The sequence below is a fragment of the Siniperca chuatsi genome, linkage group LG21, assembly GCF_020085105.1.
Source record: "Siniperca chuatsi isolate FFG_IHB_CAS linkage group LG21, ASM2008510v1, whole genome shotgun sequence".
In the NCBI taxonomy this organism is placed as follows: Eukaryota; Metazoa; Chordata; class Actinopteri; order Centrarchiformes; family Sinipercidae; genus Siniperca; species Siniperca chuatsi.
The window spans coordinates 25,014,606-25,031,185 of NC_058062.1; the positions used below are offsets into that span (position 1 = coordinate 25,014,606).

The following is a 16,580-nucleotide window of genomic DNA, read 5'->3' on the forward strand; positions in this document are numbered from 1 at the left end:
CTCAGGAGGGAATCTGCCTGAGTATCTGTTAATAGCTAGTTTCACCTGAAACTGACCTAATAGTTTCAAGATGGCCCAGTGATCAGTAATCAGGCCTATTGTTCTCTGGCTGCATCTACTTCATCACTGTTAAGTGCCTGATTAGCATGTGATAGGCGTGACCAAGGTGATAATACACTCTGATAGACTTTGGGCAGATTAAATCTCAGACCACCATTTCTGTTCAAAGAGGGGTTCTCTTTCTTCACAAAAATGGCTTCCTTGACGCCCCGTTCAAACCAACTCTTCTCTCTACTAAGAATCTTCACCTTCAAATGTGCGGTTTGTAGCTTTTAAATGCAAATGCACGGCACTCTGCAATCCTGAGTTAGCGTGTCGTCTGTGCTGATGAAGTCTTTTGTGAAGTGGCTGTTTGGTCTCGCCTATGTACCGTTCTTTGCAGTTTTCCTCACTGCACTGAATGGAGTAGACAACATTGCTCTGTTTCTGTGTGGGTAACTTGTCCTTAGGGTGAACGAGTTTCTGTCTTAAAGTGTTGCCTGGTTTAAAGAAGACAGGAACATCGTGCTGTCTAAAGATCCTTTGTAGTTTTTCAGACAGTCCAGATACATAAGGGATGGAGACACCGTTCCTTCTTGGTTCTGTTCCACTTTTGTCCTGTTTTTTGGCTCTTTTAACTTTGTTGATCGCCCAAGTAGGATAACCACAGGCTGAGAGAGCATTCTGGACATGCCTCTCCTCTTTCTTCTTACCCTCTGAACCGGTGGGCACTTCTTGGGCTCTGTGTTGTAATGTCCGGATTACACCCAGCTTGTGCTGTAGTGGATGGTGTGAGTCAAAGAGCAGGTATTGAATTAACGAATTGAATGAATTGAATTTTAAACCACAAATCAGTGTTTTATGAAGAAACAACACCTGCCACTCAACAGGTTGGGGGATAACTGTTTTCATACTTTGCAATGCAGAGAGAATGTATTATTTATTTAATGTAGACTACTAGTTTTAGTACAAAACATAATAATTGATTTTTGCTGTTTTGATGTGGATGATTATTGTTTCTCTATTTAACACATGTATGCTAGTCTGCAAGCATGAGCTTTATAGGCGTATTTCTCACATTTGATGCACATTGTGTTTGTTTTAAAGTCCTTCTTTGGGGGGCAGAATTGACTTATCTTTCCCTGTCTCCAGCCTCAGTTGGATCAGGATTAGACTCAGTTCCCTGATCACCACGGCCAGAGCAATTATTAGCTGTTGGGCCCATTGCCTGCAAGTTCCCATCAAGTACAGTGAAACCCTGAAACGATCAGTTTTGGAATACTACTTGACCCCGGGTTTTCTGTATGTCACTTAGTTTGTTGTAAGTGGATGAAACACAATTTTATTCAGAACAATGTTCCGTGTGAACACACTATAAACTGAAATAATAAACGCGTTAGGTCTAGATTTGGACATAGTCCCTATATAAGACAGGCCACAAGATTACGTAGGACACTGTACTTTATGTTGCATATTCCCAGACACAACTGAAAGTAATTCAGTTCTTAAAAATCAACTAACAAAGAGTGAACCTGGGGCACTGGGAGCCTCTGGAGGTCTGGGACCTTTCACATGTGCTGCAGGGGCTTCACTCAAGGCTTCAGGGCGTACTGACATGCATCGCCTTTATAACCTTAACCCCCGACCTCCCTGTGAGGAAACAATACTCTCCGGCCAGAAACTATATGATTTTCTTTCAAGTTTTGTGTGGATGTGCAGCATTTAAAGTTTTGGTTTTCTAAAGCACAAGTACACACATTCTCTCTTTCTCGCTGTGTGTGGTTCCTTTACTAACAGTTCAACTCAATTCATCTGTAAATGATTCTATAAATGCTGGGTCAAAAACAACCCTAAAGACAATCTTTGTACCCTGAAGGTGTACAGCTTTTGAACCTTGAACCTAGCTTGTGGGTCTTTGGTGCAGTGTCTCTGTATCAGCTCAAATCCACTTGTTTATGCATTGCTCATATACTTTAGGGAAATTACTTGAGCAGAGGAGGCTTATTCATCATCACATTTGTCATTTGAACAGTTTTATTTCATTATGTCAAATACAGGAATTTCATGTACAGAAGAGCAACTGGGAACTAGAGAATGAAATAGCTGTACAATATTTACACACCAAAACAACAAAATTGCTCTGAAAGAATATCCTCTGAGAGGTCAAATAATAGGAAATATCCATCAACAGCAAACAGATAAAAATGACTAACATTAAACACTGACATTTATGCTTTTGGATCATTTCACCTCACACTTCCTTTAAGAAAGTCGTGCTTTATTTTTTCGTTCCTCGTCGTTGCAGGCATTAAATCCTCTTTCTCGTTGTCTTTTGGAGAGCAAACAGAAATAACACAGCTTAGTTTTAAACACATTTCCCTTCAATATCAACTGCATTCTAACTGAGGCAGGTAGAAACAAGAGACTATCACATAGTCCTTTTAAACCTCACTTCTCTCTCACTCAACTCTAGTTTTACCTCTGTCAGTCTGATAGAAGCACAAAATTGCAGGTGGGCCAATTTATGTATACCCCTTTAAAACATTTTTCAAAAATAATAACAGCAAACAATCCCATCTTAGGACGGTCAGTTTTAGAAATGTCCTTGTATAAATTATACAAACCATAGTTGACAAGACGTACTTAGACAGCTTGTATGTGTCTGTCAGTATTCTGTAGGTCTTGACAAACTTTTGAGGAAAATCCATCACATTCACATAGTTCGCTACCCTCCATCTTTCAATAGGTTTCTTGAAATCAAGAGGTACTTTAAAATGGACTCAATAATAAAACAAATACTTTAAAAGTTAAACCAACAGTGGCTGTTCTCGCTGGAACCATTGCACTACTAGCATCCATACAGTTTCTGTAGTGTGACTCTTTTGTTTCACAAACTCTGGATGCCTCCATCTACTTAATACTGTAGGTGGATGTGTGAGTTTGGTGGGCTGCTGTCCTCCTTCAGGCCTTGGCACTGAGGCTTAGCAGTTCCATGAAGGAGTTGAAGAGGCTCTCCAGCCAGCCCTGGTTAGCCATGCACTGCTGCACCACCTCCTCCTGGCCGGGGTCCTCTGCTGCCTGCTCAATACTGTCCGTCTGGTCAGGAAACAACAAGTCAGTCACATACAGTAACATGGCAGAAATGCACCTCTAAAGAAAACTGAACATGGAGAGTGAAAGATGCTAGGCTGTAACAACTGGCTTATACGTAACTGAAGGGGAATATTTTTGTGTGTGTAAGTGGGTGAGGGGCAAAGACGTAGCCAGGGGGATGGATTTGTCACACATCAAATTCTTATGTGTATGCAGTACAACCACAGTCACAGCACATTAGGGCTGTTTTGTGCAGTGCCTGCAGTAAATGGTCATGAATAGTTCATAATAGGACATTTTAACTATCCCCTTTGTTGGACAGACTAACTTTCTAACTTATCACTTTACTAACTTCGTGTAAACATGTTTTACCAGTTGGTAGGGGAATTATGACAGCCAATCAGAATGAGGTATTGTCATGGCAGCAGGACTGAGTGTAAGCATGTTTTAAAAGCATTTAGAGATCAGGCTAACAAGAAATATCACATTGATGAGCATTTTCAGCATTTCATAAGGGCAAAGCTGATGTCAAAAGAAGACAAGCTAGAGAAAACAGGGAAAGACTAGATGTTGACTTAGTGTTAAGAGGTATGCAGGTTTAATTATCACTCTCTCTCTGTCTAAAAGTCCAGTGGTGTAAGAAATATTGATATGTTTTACTTAAGTAAAGGTAGCAATACCACAGTATAAAAATAGTCCATTACAAGTAAGTCCTGCATTCAAATTTTTACTTAAAGGTCCATTGTGGAGGATTTAGTGGCAGCTAGTGGTGAAATTGCTGTTTTCAACCATTTGAATCCCGCTCGCCTCACCCTCCCCTTTCAAGCATGAAGGACAAACTACGGTGGCCATGAAACCCACGAAAAATGCAAACAGCCCTGTCTAGAGCCAGTGTTTGGTTTGTCCGTTCTGGGCTACTGTGGAAACATGGCGGCGCAACATGGCGGCCCCCGTGGGAGGGCACCCACTCTCTCTGTAGATATAAAGGGCTTATTCTAAGGTAACAAAAACACTTGTAAAAATTATATTCCATTTCTGCCAATAGCTCCTCCTAAATGTTACAAGCTGGACCTTTAAGTAAAACTACATAAGTATTAGAAACAAAAATACTTTCCATATATTTATATATATTAAACTATAAATAGTATAAAAAAACTCATATTCAAATATTATTACTGATGCATTAATGTGTAAGGAGCATTTTAATGTTGTCAAGTTAAACCTAATTCTAACAACTTAAGTAAATAATAAAATAAATGAATGACAAAAAAAAAAACTCCAGGCCCGCAGGCAACAAAGGGGAGCGGGGACACACCAGCTGGGTGAGGCCACGTGGACCTTTCATTTTTTAGATTTTACCTTCTTTCTCCTTTCCACTTTGGGCCGCTCCCAGGCCCGTAGGAGGTCGCTGGCCCCTGTCGCAGGTCAGGGGCCGTATTCACAAAGGATCTTATGTTACCATTAGAAGTCCTCGAATTCATTCAGCCCTAGAATTTTACCTGGAAATCCAGTGATGGCCATGAAACCAGCTTTATTTATTTAACATTACATTACATTGACACATTACATTTTGGTTTGATTAATAATTCTGACAGACAGCTGAAATATTCCAAGTTCATCGGTGCTGAAACCTGATTTTTTCCAGAGTCACAGTGGTGCAGAGTTGTGCAAACCATCATCTCTGCTATTATTGGACTGTTTTGAAGTCTTGGTGAGCCAATTGGATCTCTATTAACTTACCCCAATCAAAATATGCTATTAAAAGTTATTTATTATGTATTTCTCCAAAACATTGGCACGACAAGGCACATTACCTGCAGCAGCTGACCTGTGAACAGGTCTTTGGGACTCAGGAGTCCTCTGGACTGCTTCTAACCTCTCTCAGACTTAGGAGCTATGCTTTGTGAATTACTCTCAAAATCTTAGAGTCTTGAAGTTAGGACTGACACAAACATTATTTTTAGGAGATCCTCTTAACTCAGCCAGTTAGCAGCTACTTTTAGGATATTTTGTGAATACAGCCCCTGATCCCCTCTAGAGCAGCCCCCAACATTTCAGTATGGAGCCTGGTCATTTAGGACTGAGGGGTATCTTTGTAATTAGAGGTGGATTCAGTGGGGACCTAGGCCTCTGTCTCCACACTGCCCGACACTAGTCCGTCCAGAGAATCGCCAGCCACCAGGGCTTGGTCAGAGGCGCCTCATCCTCATCATCCTGTCTACTAGAGGTCTTCACTGGCCCTTTTTGTGTCTAGTATAGCAGGACTATCAGTCTGATTATGTGGTGCATCATAATCATCACAGGATGATGAGGCATATGTAGCGTGTGAAGTGTGACGTGCAGGAACAATGACACGTATTGCTGATCTTTTCCACTGCGGCTGCTCGTTAAGTGGCGGAGCTTCGTGCCGCTACCAGTATTGGTCTACTTTCTCTGTTTGGGTGTGTTCGATTGGACCACTTTTGTTTATTTTTTATTAATGCACGTCAAGACCTCTATCGACTATCACTACTACCGTTGCTACTGGTAATGCTGTTGTCACCTCTACTAGCATTATTGCTACTACCATTACTGCGCTCCATTCAATTAGCCAGAATGGCAGCATTTAATTCATGAACTTTTATAAGACAAGAAGGAAAGCTGAAATCCAAAACTTTCCATATGTTGTCACCCTCCAACTCCAACAAAGATTGTCCACCACACGTCACGCTTGTTAGGCCAGGCACTCACTAGATGTCACTATATCCTCTTTGGATGGGTCAGGTAATGTGATATGTCATCTATTGGATGCCTGGCCTTGTCGTTGTGGGTATTTAGCAATTATTAACTTCAGTGGCACCCAAAAACTCGATCAATACTTTTCAAGAGCAGAGTATTGAGAGTGTGTCAAATCATGGTAAATATGGCAGTTTTAGCATTTTATAATACTCAACGATACAGATGGGACATTGGAGCAAAATATTATCTAAAAAACAAATACATTTTAGCATTAATGCAGCCATTCTTACCTCCTTCTTGCAATGCAGGAAGGTGTGATACTTGTAGTGGTGAAGGGAATGATACAGACTGTAGATCCGGCAAGTTTCAATTGAGAGCTTCAGATCCTGAAAAGGTTTGAGAGAAAAAAGAGTTAAGCAGGAGTTTTTTTCCTCCTGAGTGATTTCCCCAACATTTGAAAAAAGCACTACTGATGATCAAAGCAACACTGAAGAAAACTGAAGCCAGTGGGTACCGTGAATAGTACATAACAACTAAAAGACAATGTGATGATTCTTTATACTTAACACTGAGTGCCAGCTGAAGTTATCTAAGGGAATTTTGCTTTAGTTATACTGTATGTGTTACTTCACTTCAACTTTATTGTCCCAGAGGCAGGGGTGAAAGTAGGCCGGTACTGTCTGGTACTCCGTACCACTAAAAGATTCAGTGCGCAGTACGGGGAAGGGGTTTGATCGTGATTTTTTCACGATCAAACCGCGCACTTTATTGATGACATTTGCACCGGGCAAGGATGAGTGATAAATGATTCCACCAAAATTCTATACATGATGTCAAGTGTTTCTAAGTGTTTTTTTCTACACCATACAGGCCATAAAGGGCCAGTGTGGAACATTTAGGAGGAGCTATTGGCAGAAATGGAATATAATTGTTATAGTTTGAGGTTTTGTCATATTTCCTGTTTTATTTTGTAGTATTCTCCTTCCCTTGTGTGTCTTGTGGTTTTACTTCCTGTCTTTGTTTGCTTTCCCTCCAGTTTTGATTGTTGGCCCCTCCTTGATTGTTTGCACCTGTGTCTCGTTGTCTCACCTCCCCTAGGGTATTTAGTCCAGGTCTTTTCCCTTGTTCATTGTCGGATCATTGTGTTTCTGTCATGTGCATATTTTTTTTGTTCCATTTTCAAGCGGCCAGGCAGTTGTCTCTGTTAAAGTTCGCCTGGGATTATTCTCTGTCACCCTTGGACCGTGTCTGCATACTGGACCTTGAACTTTGCCTGCTCCCTGCTGGATTTGTTTAGCCTCATTGGATTCACTGCCAGCCGGTAACCGGTCTTCCTGTATGCAGTCTGTCTGCCAGTACCTGCCTATAAGCTACGTCACCCAATAAACACTGTAGTCATCTGGCTACCTCATCCTCATACCGCTTCCTGGTCGTCTGCATTTGGGTCCTCATACTGCACCCCATACGACAATAATATGTTTTAAATATGTTTTCATTAGTGTATAATCACCTGAAAATAAGAATTGTTGTTTTTGTTACCTTAGAATAAGCCCTTTATATCTACAGAGGGAGCGGGTCCCCTTCCACGGAGGCCGCCATGTTTCTACAGTAGCCCAGAACAGACAAACCAAACACTGGCTCTAGGGGGGCCTTTTGTGTCTGTAGTTTTTCCTACACGCTTGGAAGGAGAGGGTGAGGCGAGCGGTATTCACATGGTTGCAAACTACAATTTCACCACTAGATGCCACTAAATCCTACACACTGGACCTTTTTTTTTTCTTTTTTATATAAAGGTCGCTACAAGAGCATCGCCCTTCAACAAATCAAAGTGGTGTCAAAGAATTATTTCAATTAAATTACAAACAACAAATTTTCTCACTTCCCTCGAGTGTCTCTGAAATCTCTGCCTCCATCCCAACACAATGGAGGCGAATGGAATTTAATTTGTGGTGCTCAGTGTAGTGCATACAGCCTGCTTCTCCCTGTCTCCCTAAACAAGATCTCTAACCTCTTCCTCTCTGCTCATACACTGAGAGAGTGACCCACAGGATGTTGGTGTGTACGTGTGAAAGAGGACAACATCTAATAACACACAAACCTCTTTTTGGATAATCCTGTCTTCATTAAGAGTCCTTGGTTCCAAAAGCCCAACTACCCAAGTCGCCTGACACTGAACCATCTACAGCAGAGATCCAGAGTCTCTCTCCCCTCTCCTGTGTGAGCCCGACTACTACAGCTCAGCTCTGCACATGCTACCCAGACAAACACTGTCTGACCTGTGTGGGACCACCAACGCTACCCCAACAACATGCGGTGTTCGCTATACACCTGCATTAAAAGCTACACCTGTCCAAAGGCAGGAAAAAAAATAGTCCCTATGATAACTGTTGACAGTGTTAAGTTTAGATAAGTTTAAAGTGCAAAGTCACTGTCCCAGAAGAAACTGGGCTCTGCTGTCGCCTTTTTGGAACAGTGTGCCTCTATTCACAGGTCTGTCTAAGACAGCTTCAGCTGATCCAGAATGCTGCTGCCAGGGTTGTAACACAGACCAAAAAGGCTGAGCATATAACTCCAGTTCTCAGATCATTACACTGACTGCCAGTTTCTCACAGAATCAACTTAAAAATTCTATTACTTGTCCATAAATCACTGAATGGTTCTAGATACTTATCAGACCTTCTGACCCCGTACGAACCTTGCAGACCTCTCAGATCGGCTGGTTCTGGGTTACTGGTTGTTTCCAGAGTCAAAACTAAACATGGTCTTTAGCATCTATGCTGCTCAAATGTGGAACAAACTGCCAGAAGAGTTAAGACTTGAGATAATGCTGACTATTTTCAAATCCAAGCTAAAGACCTACCTGTTTACCATTGCTTTTAATTAATGTTCTTTTAAATCAAATGTATTTGTTAGTTTGTTTTATTGATTTTGTTTTTTTTCTGTGTGTTTTTGTCTGTTTGCTTTTATTGTTTCTATTCTATGTGCTTCTGCTTGCTTGCTTTTATTGTTTAGCATTTGTTTTTGTGCTTTTTCCTGTGTTCTCTGTAAAGCACTTTGGGTTGCCTTTGGGTACGAAATGTGCTATATAAATAAATTTGCCTTGCCTAAAGGCCGGTAGAGCAAGCTAAAGTGACTATTTTTGCAGGTGTTTCACAGTCTCAACATGGCCTCTCCATTACTCTGGACAAATCTTGGGCTACTGGCAGTGTATCTGAATCCATATGCTGCTGCAAAGTCCACAAATTGTTAACTTGCCAACTGGCCTATTATCACTGCAGAGAAATTCTGGGATGCTATGTTGTGAAAAAGATGGACTTTTACTATCGTCTGACTGTGCTAAGCTCTCTAAGCTCAAATATTCACTTTCCAAGCTGTCAGCTGCATCTCATGGTCTTTATTCAGCAAATGGAGCTGGCAAAAATGTCATCACATGACACATGACACAAGTGTGGACCTTCATTCACTTAAATAAATACAATTCCCTGCATTAAATCTCTCCTTTAAATATTATAAAGAGTACGGTCTACACTTCTCTGCTCTATAGGCAAAGTGCTGTGAGATAACTTCTATTATGAATTGGCGCTATATAAATAAAACTGAACTGAATTGAATATGAAAAGAGGACCGCTGACCACTGAGCTCTACTCGCAATTGAGTTGGCCGGGTGTATGGGCAGGTCCTCGATACCGAGGCTCCAACTCTGATCACTATTGCGCAGACTCTGGATCTAAATGACATCACCAGCACAAGATGGCTGCTCCCGAATCGGGATATTTTGGAAGAGGAGACGCGTCGCCCATGTTTATATACAGTCTATGGTTTGTACGAAATGGTAAGTGAAGCATTTTTGTTTTGTTTTTGTTTTTGTCTTGCAGGTCTTGTTTATCCATGTGTGAAAATGTATACAATAAGTCATATTTTGTACGTTAGTTACTCTTTGTCAAGTCATTGGATGGATGGCATTCAACCTCTATAAATATATGGTCGCTATCTATCTGCCAGTCAATCTTAATATGTATCTTGTCTGTTAAACATGTTTTTGTCAACCAAGGACTGGTTACCCACAACCCAGTACAAAGTACAATAGGAGGAGAAAGTGTGATGTTATAGCCGTGCTATTTCTGACCTGTTGTTTAGGAATACTCCTCTTGACTCGGTTGAGGGTTTTGCGGTTGTAACCCTCCCCACCAAGATGAACTTTGACAACTCCAGATTCCAGTGGGTCTGCTGTCATTTTGGGGAATATATTTAAAGCCTCCTGCAGAGAGGAAAGCAGAATGCAGTCAAAGGCATGAGATACAGCTCAAGTTTAGTTCACAGATATGGGAGTGCAAAGAAGCTCCTTTTTAAAATTTATCTGTAGTCTATTTGTTTTAAACCCCTACACCAAGATATTTATTGTAAATCATCATCAACAGACTGTTATTTGAGAAGTGCCTGTAAAACAACTAGAAGGATGTGTAGGTTTACCTGGTGCTGAGCACTCATGTTGACTCTCCTCAACAACCTCTTCTTCTGTTCACTGAGCAGGCAATCAATTTTCCTCATGGGTGGGAGGTACAACTCATCTGAGGAGTTAAAGTAGTAGAACACGAATTTACATTCAAATCTTACATTTTAATCACTGTCACTGCCTATTATTGTGAGAGACCTGCAAAGGACGTTAACAGTGTAAGGAGGTTAAGTGGTTTCAGTGGTGGCACCTCTTCATCTAACCAGTTCATGAACAAGATCTCAAGATACTTGAACTCCTTCACATAGGACAGTAACTCATTCCCTTCACAAAGGGGGAAATCTATTATTTTACAATACAAATACCACCTAGAATTTTTTAAAATAGTAGAAATGTAATTGTAGTGTTAATATTAATAAATTAATAATAATAGGAATGACAGCTATAAGAAAAATAATCATAGTCAGTCTTAGTAACACAGCCAATAATAAAAACTGTAGTAGCAGTTGTCGAGCAGGAACACAGGGGCAGCAAGTGGCCCACAACCACAGATCCAGACTCTACAGCTCCGGAGGCAGAAATACCTGCTGAAAGTGACAGAAGGAGAGAGGAGAGAAACGAGAAAGCACAGAACTACAGGAGAGATAATGGAATAAAAATGCATACAGATGGAGAGGGAGAGGAGGAAAGAAGAAAGAGGTGCATCATGGGAAGTCTCCCGGCAGTCTAGGCCTATAGCAGCATAGCTAACGTATGGTTCAGGGCTCACCCAAGCCAGCTAAACTATAAGCTTTATCAAAGAGGAAAGTCTTAAGCCTCCTCTTAAATGTGGAGATGGTGTCTGCCTCCCGAACCCAAACTAGGATCTGATTCCACAGGAGAGGAGCTTGATAACTGAAGGCTCTGGCTCCCATTCTACTTTTGGAGACTCTAGGAACCACGAGTAACCCTGCATTCTGGGAGCGCAGTGTTCTAGTCGGGTAATAAGGTACTATGAGCTCTTTAAGATACGATGGTGCCAGACCATTAAGAGCTTTGTAGGTGAGGAGAAGGATTTTAAATTATATTCTGGATTTTACAGGGAGCCAGTGCAGAGAAGCTAATATTGGAGAAATATGATCTCTTTTCCTAGATCTTGTCAGTACATGCCGCAGCATTCTGGATCAACTGGAGAGTCTTAAGGGACTTATTCGGGCAGCCTGATAATAAGGAATTACATAGTCCAATCTAGAAGTAACAAATGCATGGACTAGTTTTTCTGCATCATTTTGAGACAGGATGTGCCTGATTTTTGCAATGTTGCGTAGGTGAAAGAAGGCAGTCCTTGATCTTTGTTTCATGTGGGAGTTAAAGGATAAATCCTGATCAAAGATAACTCGGAGGTTACGTATGGTGTTGCTAGAGGCCAGGGCAATGCCATCTAGAGTAACTATATCTTTAGATAATGTGTCTCGGAGGTGTTTGGGGCCAAGTACAATAACTTCAGTTTTGTCTGAGTTTAACATTAGAAAACTGCAGGTCATCCAGGTCTTTATGTCCTTAAGGCTTGCTTGAAGTTTAGCTAACTGGTTAGTTTGAGCTGGCTTGATCGATAGATATAATTGGGTATCATCCACATAACAATGAAAGTTTATGGAGTGTTTCCTTATAATATTGCCTAGAGAAAGCATATATAAGGTGAAAAGAATCAGTCCAAGCACAGAACTTTATGGAACTCTGTGACTAACTTTGGCGTGCACGGAAGACTCATCATTAACATGTACAAACTGAGATCGATCTGATAGATAGGATTTAAACCAGCTTTAGTGCAGTTCCTTTAATGCCAATTGAATGTTCCAGTCTCTGTAATAGGATATGATGGTCAATGGTGTCGAATGCAGTACTAAGATCTAACAAGACAAGTACAGAGACAAGTCCATTGTCTGATGCATTAAAAGGTCATTTGTAAATTTCACCAGTGCTGTCTCTGTGCTATGATTCACTCTAAATCCTGACTGAAAATCCTCAAAAAAACTATTGTTATTTAGAAAATCACACAACTGATTGGCGACTGCTCTCTTAAGGATCTTAGAAAGAAAGGGACGGTTAGATATAGGTCTATAGTAAATAGCTAAAACCCCTGGATCAAGAGTGGGCTTTTTAAGAAGCAGTTTAATTACAGCTAATTTAAAGGATTGTGGTACATAGCCTGTTAATAAAAACAGATTGATCATATTCAGTAAAGAAGTGGAAACTAAGGGCAAAACGTCCTTAAGCAGCCTAGTTGGAATGGGGTCTAAGAGACAGGTTGATGGCTTAGATGAATTAATTGTTGAAGTTAGTTGAAGAAAGTCGAGCAAAGCAGTCAAAATATAAATCAGGTTTTACAGTTGTTTCTAAGGTTCCTGTGTTTGAAGATAAGTCGGTACCGGTTGAAAGCAGGACTTGATGAATTTTTTTAAATAATAGTTTTAATATAATATGTGTGGAAAAGAGGTGAAGAGGCGAGTGCAAGTAGGTTGGAACGGGTGGAGAAAAGTGTCAGGTGTGTTGTGTGATAAAAGAGTATCAGCAGGAATGAAAGGTATTCAAGACGGTGGTGAGACCAGCGATGTTGTACAGCTTAGAGACAGTGGCACTGAAGAAAAGACAAGAGGCAGAGCTGGAGGTAGCAGAGCTTAAGATGTTGAGGTTCTCTTTGGGAGTGACGAGGACGGACAGGATCAGGAATGAGGACATCAGAGGGACAGCTCATGTTAGATGTTTCGGAGATAAAGTCAGGGAGGACAGATTGAGGTGGTTTGGACATGTTCAGAGGAGAGACTGTGAATATATTGGTAGAAGGATGCTGAGGTTGGAGCTGCCAGGCAGGAGGTCTAGAGGAAGACCAAAGAGGAGATTTATGGATGTAGTGAGAGAGGACATGAAGTTAATGGGTCTGAGTGAAGAGGATGCAGAGGACAGGGTTAGATGGAGGCACATGATTCGCTGTGGCGACCCCTGAAAGGGAACAGTCGAAAGGAAAAGAAGAAGTTTTAATATAATATAATTTAATAGTTAAAATTATATTATTAAAGAAGCTCATGAAGTCGTTACTACTGAGGGCTATAGGAATACATGCCTTAATAGAGCTGTGATTCTCTGTCAGCCTGGCTACAGTGCTGAAAAGAAACCTGGGATTGTTCTTATTTTCCTCTATTATTGATGAGTAGTAAACTGCTCTGGCATTACGGCATTGTGTTTTAAAACTATCTTGCCAGACTAAACGAGATTCTTCCAGATTGGTGGAACACCATTTCCTTTCAAGTTTTCGTGATGTTTGCTTTAATTTGCAGGTTTGAGGGTTATACCATGGAGCTAACTTCTTTGTTTTATTATCTTCTTTTTTAGAGGAGCGACAGAATCAAGTGTTGTTCGCAGTGAGCCTGCAGCACTATCAACAAGATGGTCAATTTGGGAGAGGCTGCGATTTGCATAGGAGTCCTCTGTTATATTGAGACATAGCATTGAATTAAATGCAGATGGGATCGCTTCCTTGAATCTAGCCACAGCACTATCAGATAGACATCTAGAGTAAGAGTTTTTGCCTAATGGCGTGTAGTCCAGTAATAGCAGTTCAAAAGTTATTAAATAATGGTCCGATAAAGAAGGATTCTGTGGAAAGACTATTAAATGTTCAATTTCAATGCGATATACCAGAACAAGGTCGAGGGTGTGGTTAAAACACTGAGTGGCTTCATGTACACTCTGACAAAAGCCAATAGAATCTAATGAGATAAACGCAGTACTAAGACTCATCATTTTCAACGTCCACGTGAATATTGAAATCACCTACAATAATTACTTTATCTGTTTTAAGGACTAAACTTGATAAAAACTCTGAGAATTCAGATAAAAATTCAGAATAAGGACCAGGAGCGCAGTACACTATAACAAATAGAATTATTGTTTTTCTAGGTCGGGTGTGAAAGACTAAGAACAAGGTTTTGAATGAGTTATAATTTAGTTCAGGTTTAGGGTTAAATAATAGGCTTGAGTCCAAGATGGCTGCAACTCCAACTCCTCAAGGAATGTGAGTATTAATATGAATCGGCGGAGTGGATTAATTTAGGCTAACATATTCTTCATGATCCAGCCAGGTTTCATTAAGACAAAATAAGTCAATATGATACTCTGATAATAAATCGTTCACTAGTACAGCTTCACTAGTACAGCTAAAGCTGATTATGACAGCTTTAGCCGCCCTAGGGTTTGTGGTCGAGGTGGGGGCCTTGTTACTGTCTATAGGAAGCATTTAAAGTGTAACCTCATAGCTTGCAATGATTTTTCCTCCTTTGAAGTGCTCATGTTTAAACTTGGTGGCCCCCTCCCGGTCATATTTGCTATTATTTATCGCCCACCTAAACCAGCTGGCTCCTTCTTGTTGAAACTCCCAGAATTTTTATCCAGTCTTGTTTTAAATTATGATAGAATTCTTCTTTGTGGTGATTTTAATATTCATGTTGATGACTCCTCTAATGCCCTTGCTGCAGATTTTTTAAATATCACTAACTCTTTTAATTTTCAACAACATGTGTCTGGCCAAACTCATTCCCGTGGCCACACCTTAGACCTAGTCTTTACTCTGGGCCTGAAAACCCCATCTGTGGAAATCAGGGACATGTTTGTATCTGATCACGTATGCATTGTTTTTAACTGTAAATTAGAGGCTGCTAGTATTGTCTTATCCTGCTCTACGTACACACACGTCCTTAATGAGCATAGTGCCTCAAAATTCTGTCCACTGTTCAATTCTCCTGGGAATGTGTTTCCCGATTCCTCCTACACCAACGATTTGGTTGATTCTTTTAACTACCTGTGTTCTTCAACCTTAGCTCTCATAGCTCCTCTGAAAAATAGACCAAACTCAAAGACTAGAAAACAGCCATGGTTAAATGACAGTATTCAAAGCTGTAAAAGGAAATGCAGAAGAGCAGAACGCAGATGGAAGAAATCAGGTCTCCAGGTCCACTTTGAGGCCATGAAAGAATTATTACGCCTTTATAATAGGATGGTGAAGGATGCAAGAACATGTAATTTCTCTGCACTTATTTCTGCCCTTCAGCACAACCCCAGATTCCTATTTAAGACTGTGGATCAGTTAGTTAACCCATCCTCTCCTTGTGCCCCTGCTGATTGTGATGCTGATTGTGAAAAGTTTCTTTTGTACTTTGCTGGAAAGGTGGAGTTAATAAAATCTGATATCACCCCCAACCCTGCCTTTTTAGATGTGAATCACCCACTCAGGGATGTTGATTATGAGAGTATCCGCCAGCCCTCTGGACAAAATCCCAACTAGGTTCTTATTGGAAGTTATGGATTGTCCCCTTTTACAAATTATTTTTAACAGCTCGCTGTCTACTGGCTGTGTCCCTGATTACTTTAAAACAGCTTGTGTCCAGCCAGCCCTAAAAAAACCTGGGCCTGATCCCACCCTCCTGGATAACTATTGCCCAATCTCCAAATTGCCTTTTATTTCGAAGATTCTCAAAAAACTTGTATCTAAGCAGTTTCTTGCTACTGTGGAAAACAATAGTACCTTTAAAAAGTTCCAATATGGTTTTCGTCAGCACCACAGCACTGAGACAGCCCTTCTTAAAGTCACTAATTACCTTTTAATGAATGCAGACGCAGGCATGTGTTCAATTCTTGTGCTGTTGGACTTAAGTGCCGCCTTTGACACAATTGATCATGGCATTCTTTTAGATCTGGCACTGCACTAGACTGGTTCTCATCTTATCTGTCCAATTCTGTGAAATTCTGTGTCAGCATTAATAACTTCATGTCATCCTTTTCCCATATCAATTACGGTGTGCCTCAAGGTTCAATTCTGGGACCAATACTGTTCTCCTTATACATGCTTCCTTTGGGTGATGTAATCCGCAGACATGGTATTTCTTTTCATTGTTATGCGGATGACACACAGTTGTACCTCCCTGTCAAGCCCCCTGACCTTAGTATGCTGAGTTCTCTGCAGGACTGCCTGTCTGACATAAAAAATTGGATGTCGATACATTTTCTTCAGCTCAACTCAAATAAAACTGAAATCCTTGTTATTGGGCCCCAATACATCACTAAACAAATACTGCCATCTACTGGTAACCTGTCACAACATATCAAGCCCGTTGCAAGAAATCTTGGTGTCCTGTTTGATAATAACTTATGTTTTGAGCAACATATCACTAAGCTTGTCCAATCATTTTTTTTATCACCTCAGAAACATTGCAAAAATCTGATCTATTTTAAATCTTAGTGATGC

The 16,580-nt window shown here is 40.7% G+C and overlaps 1 protein-coding gene across 2 annotated transcripts in view; it reads right to left on the reverse strand.

Moving 5' to 3' along the window:
- Positions 1–2,043: 2,043 nt before the first annotated feature.
- Positions 2,044–16,580, reverse strand: part of prr12b (proline rich 12b) — a 46,263-nt gene continuing 31,726 nt past the window's right edge. For both annotated transcript variants that reach the window (XM_044182766.1, XM_044182767.1), the window contains exons 13-16: positions 10,321–10,418; positions 9,977–10,108; positions 6,141–6,236; positions 2,044–3,135 (exon numbers count right to left, since the gene is read on the reverse strand). In XM_044182766.1, coding sequence (XP_044038701.1) covers positions 3,001–3,135; positions 6,141–6,236; positions 9,977–10,108; positions 10,321–10,418 — 461 coding nt within the window. In that variant the 3' untranslated portion in view covers positions 2,044–3,000. The remainder of the gene's footprint in view (positions 3,136–6,140; positions 6,237–9,976; positions 10,109–10,320; positions 10,419–16,580) is intronic.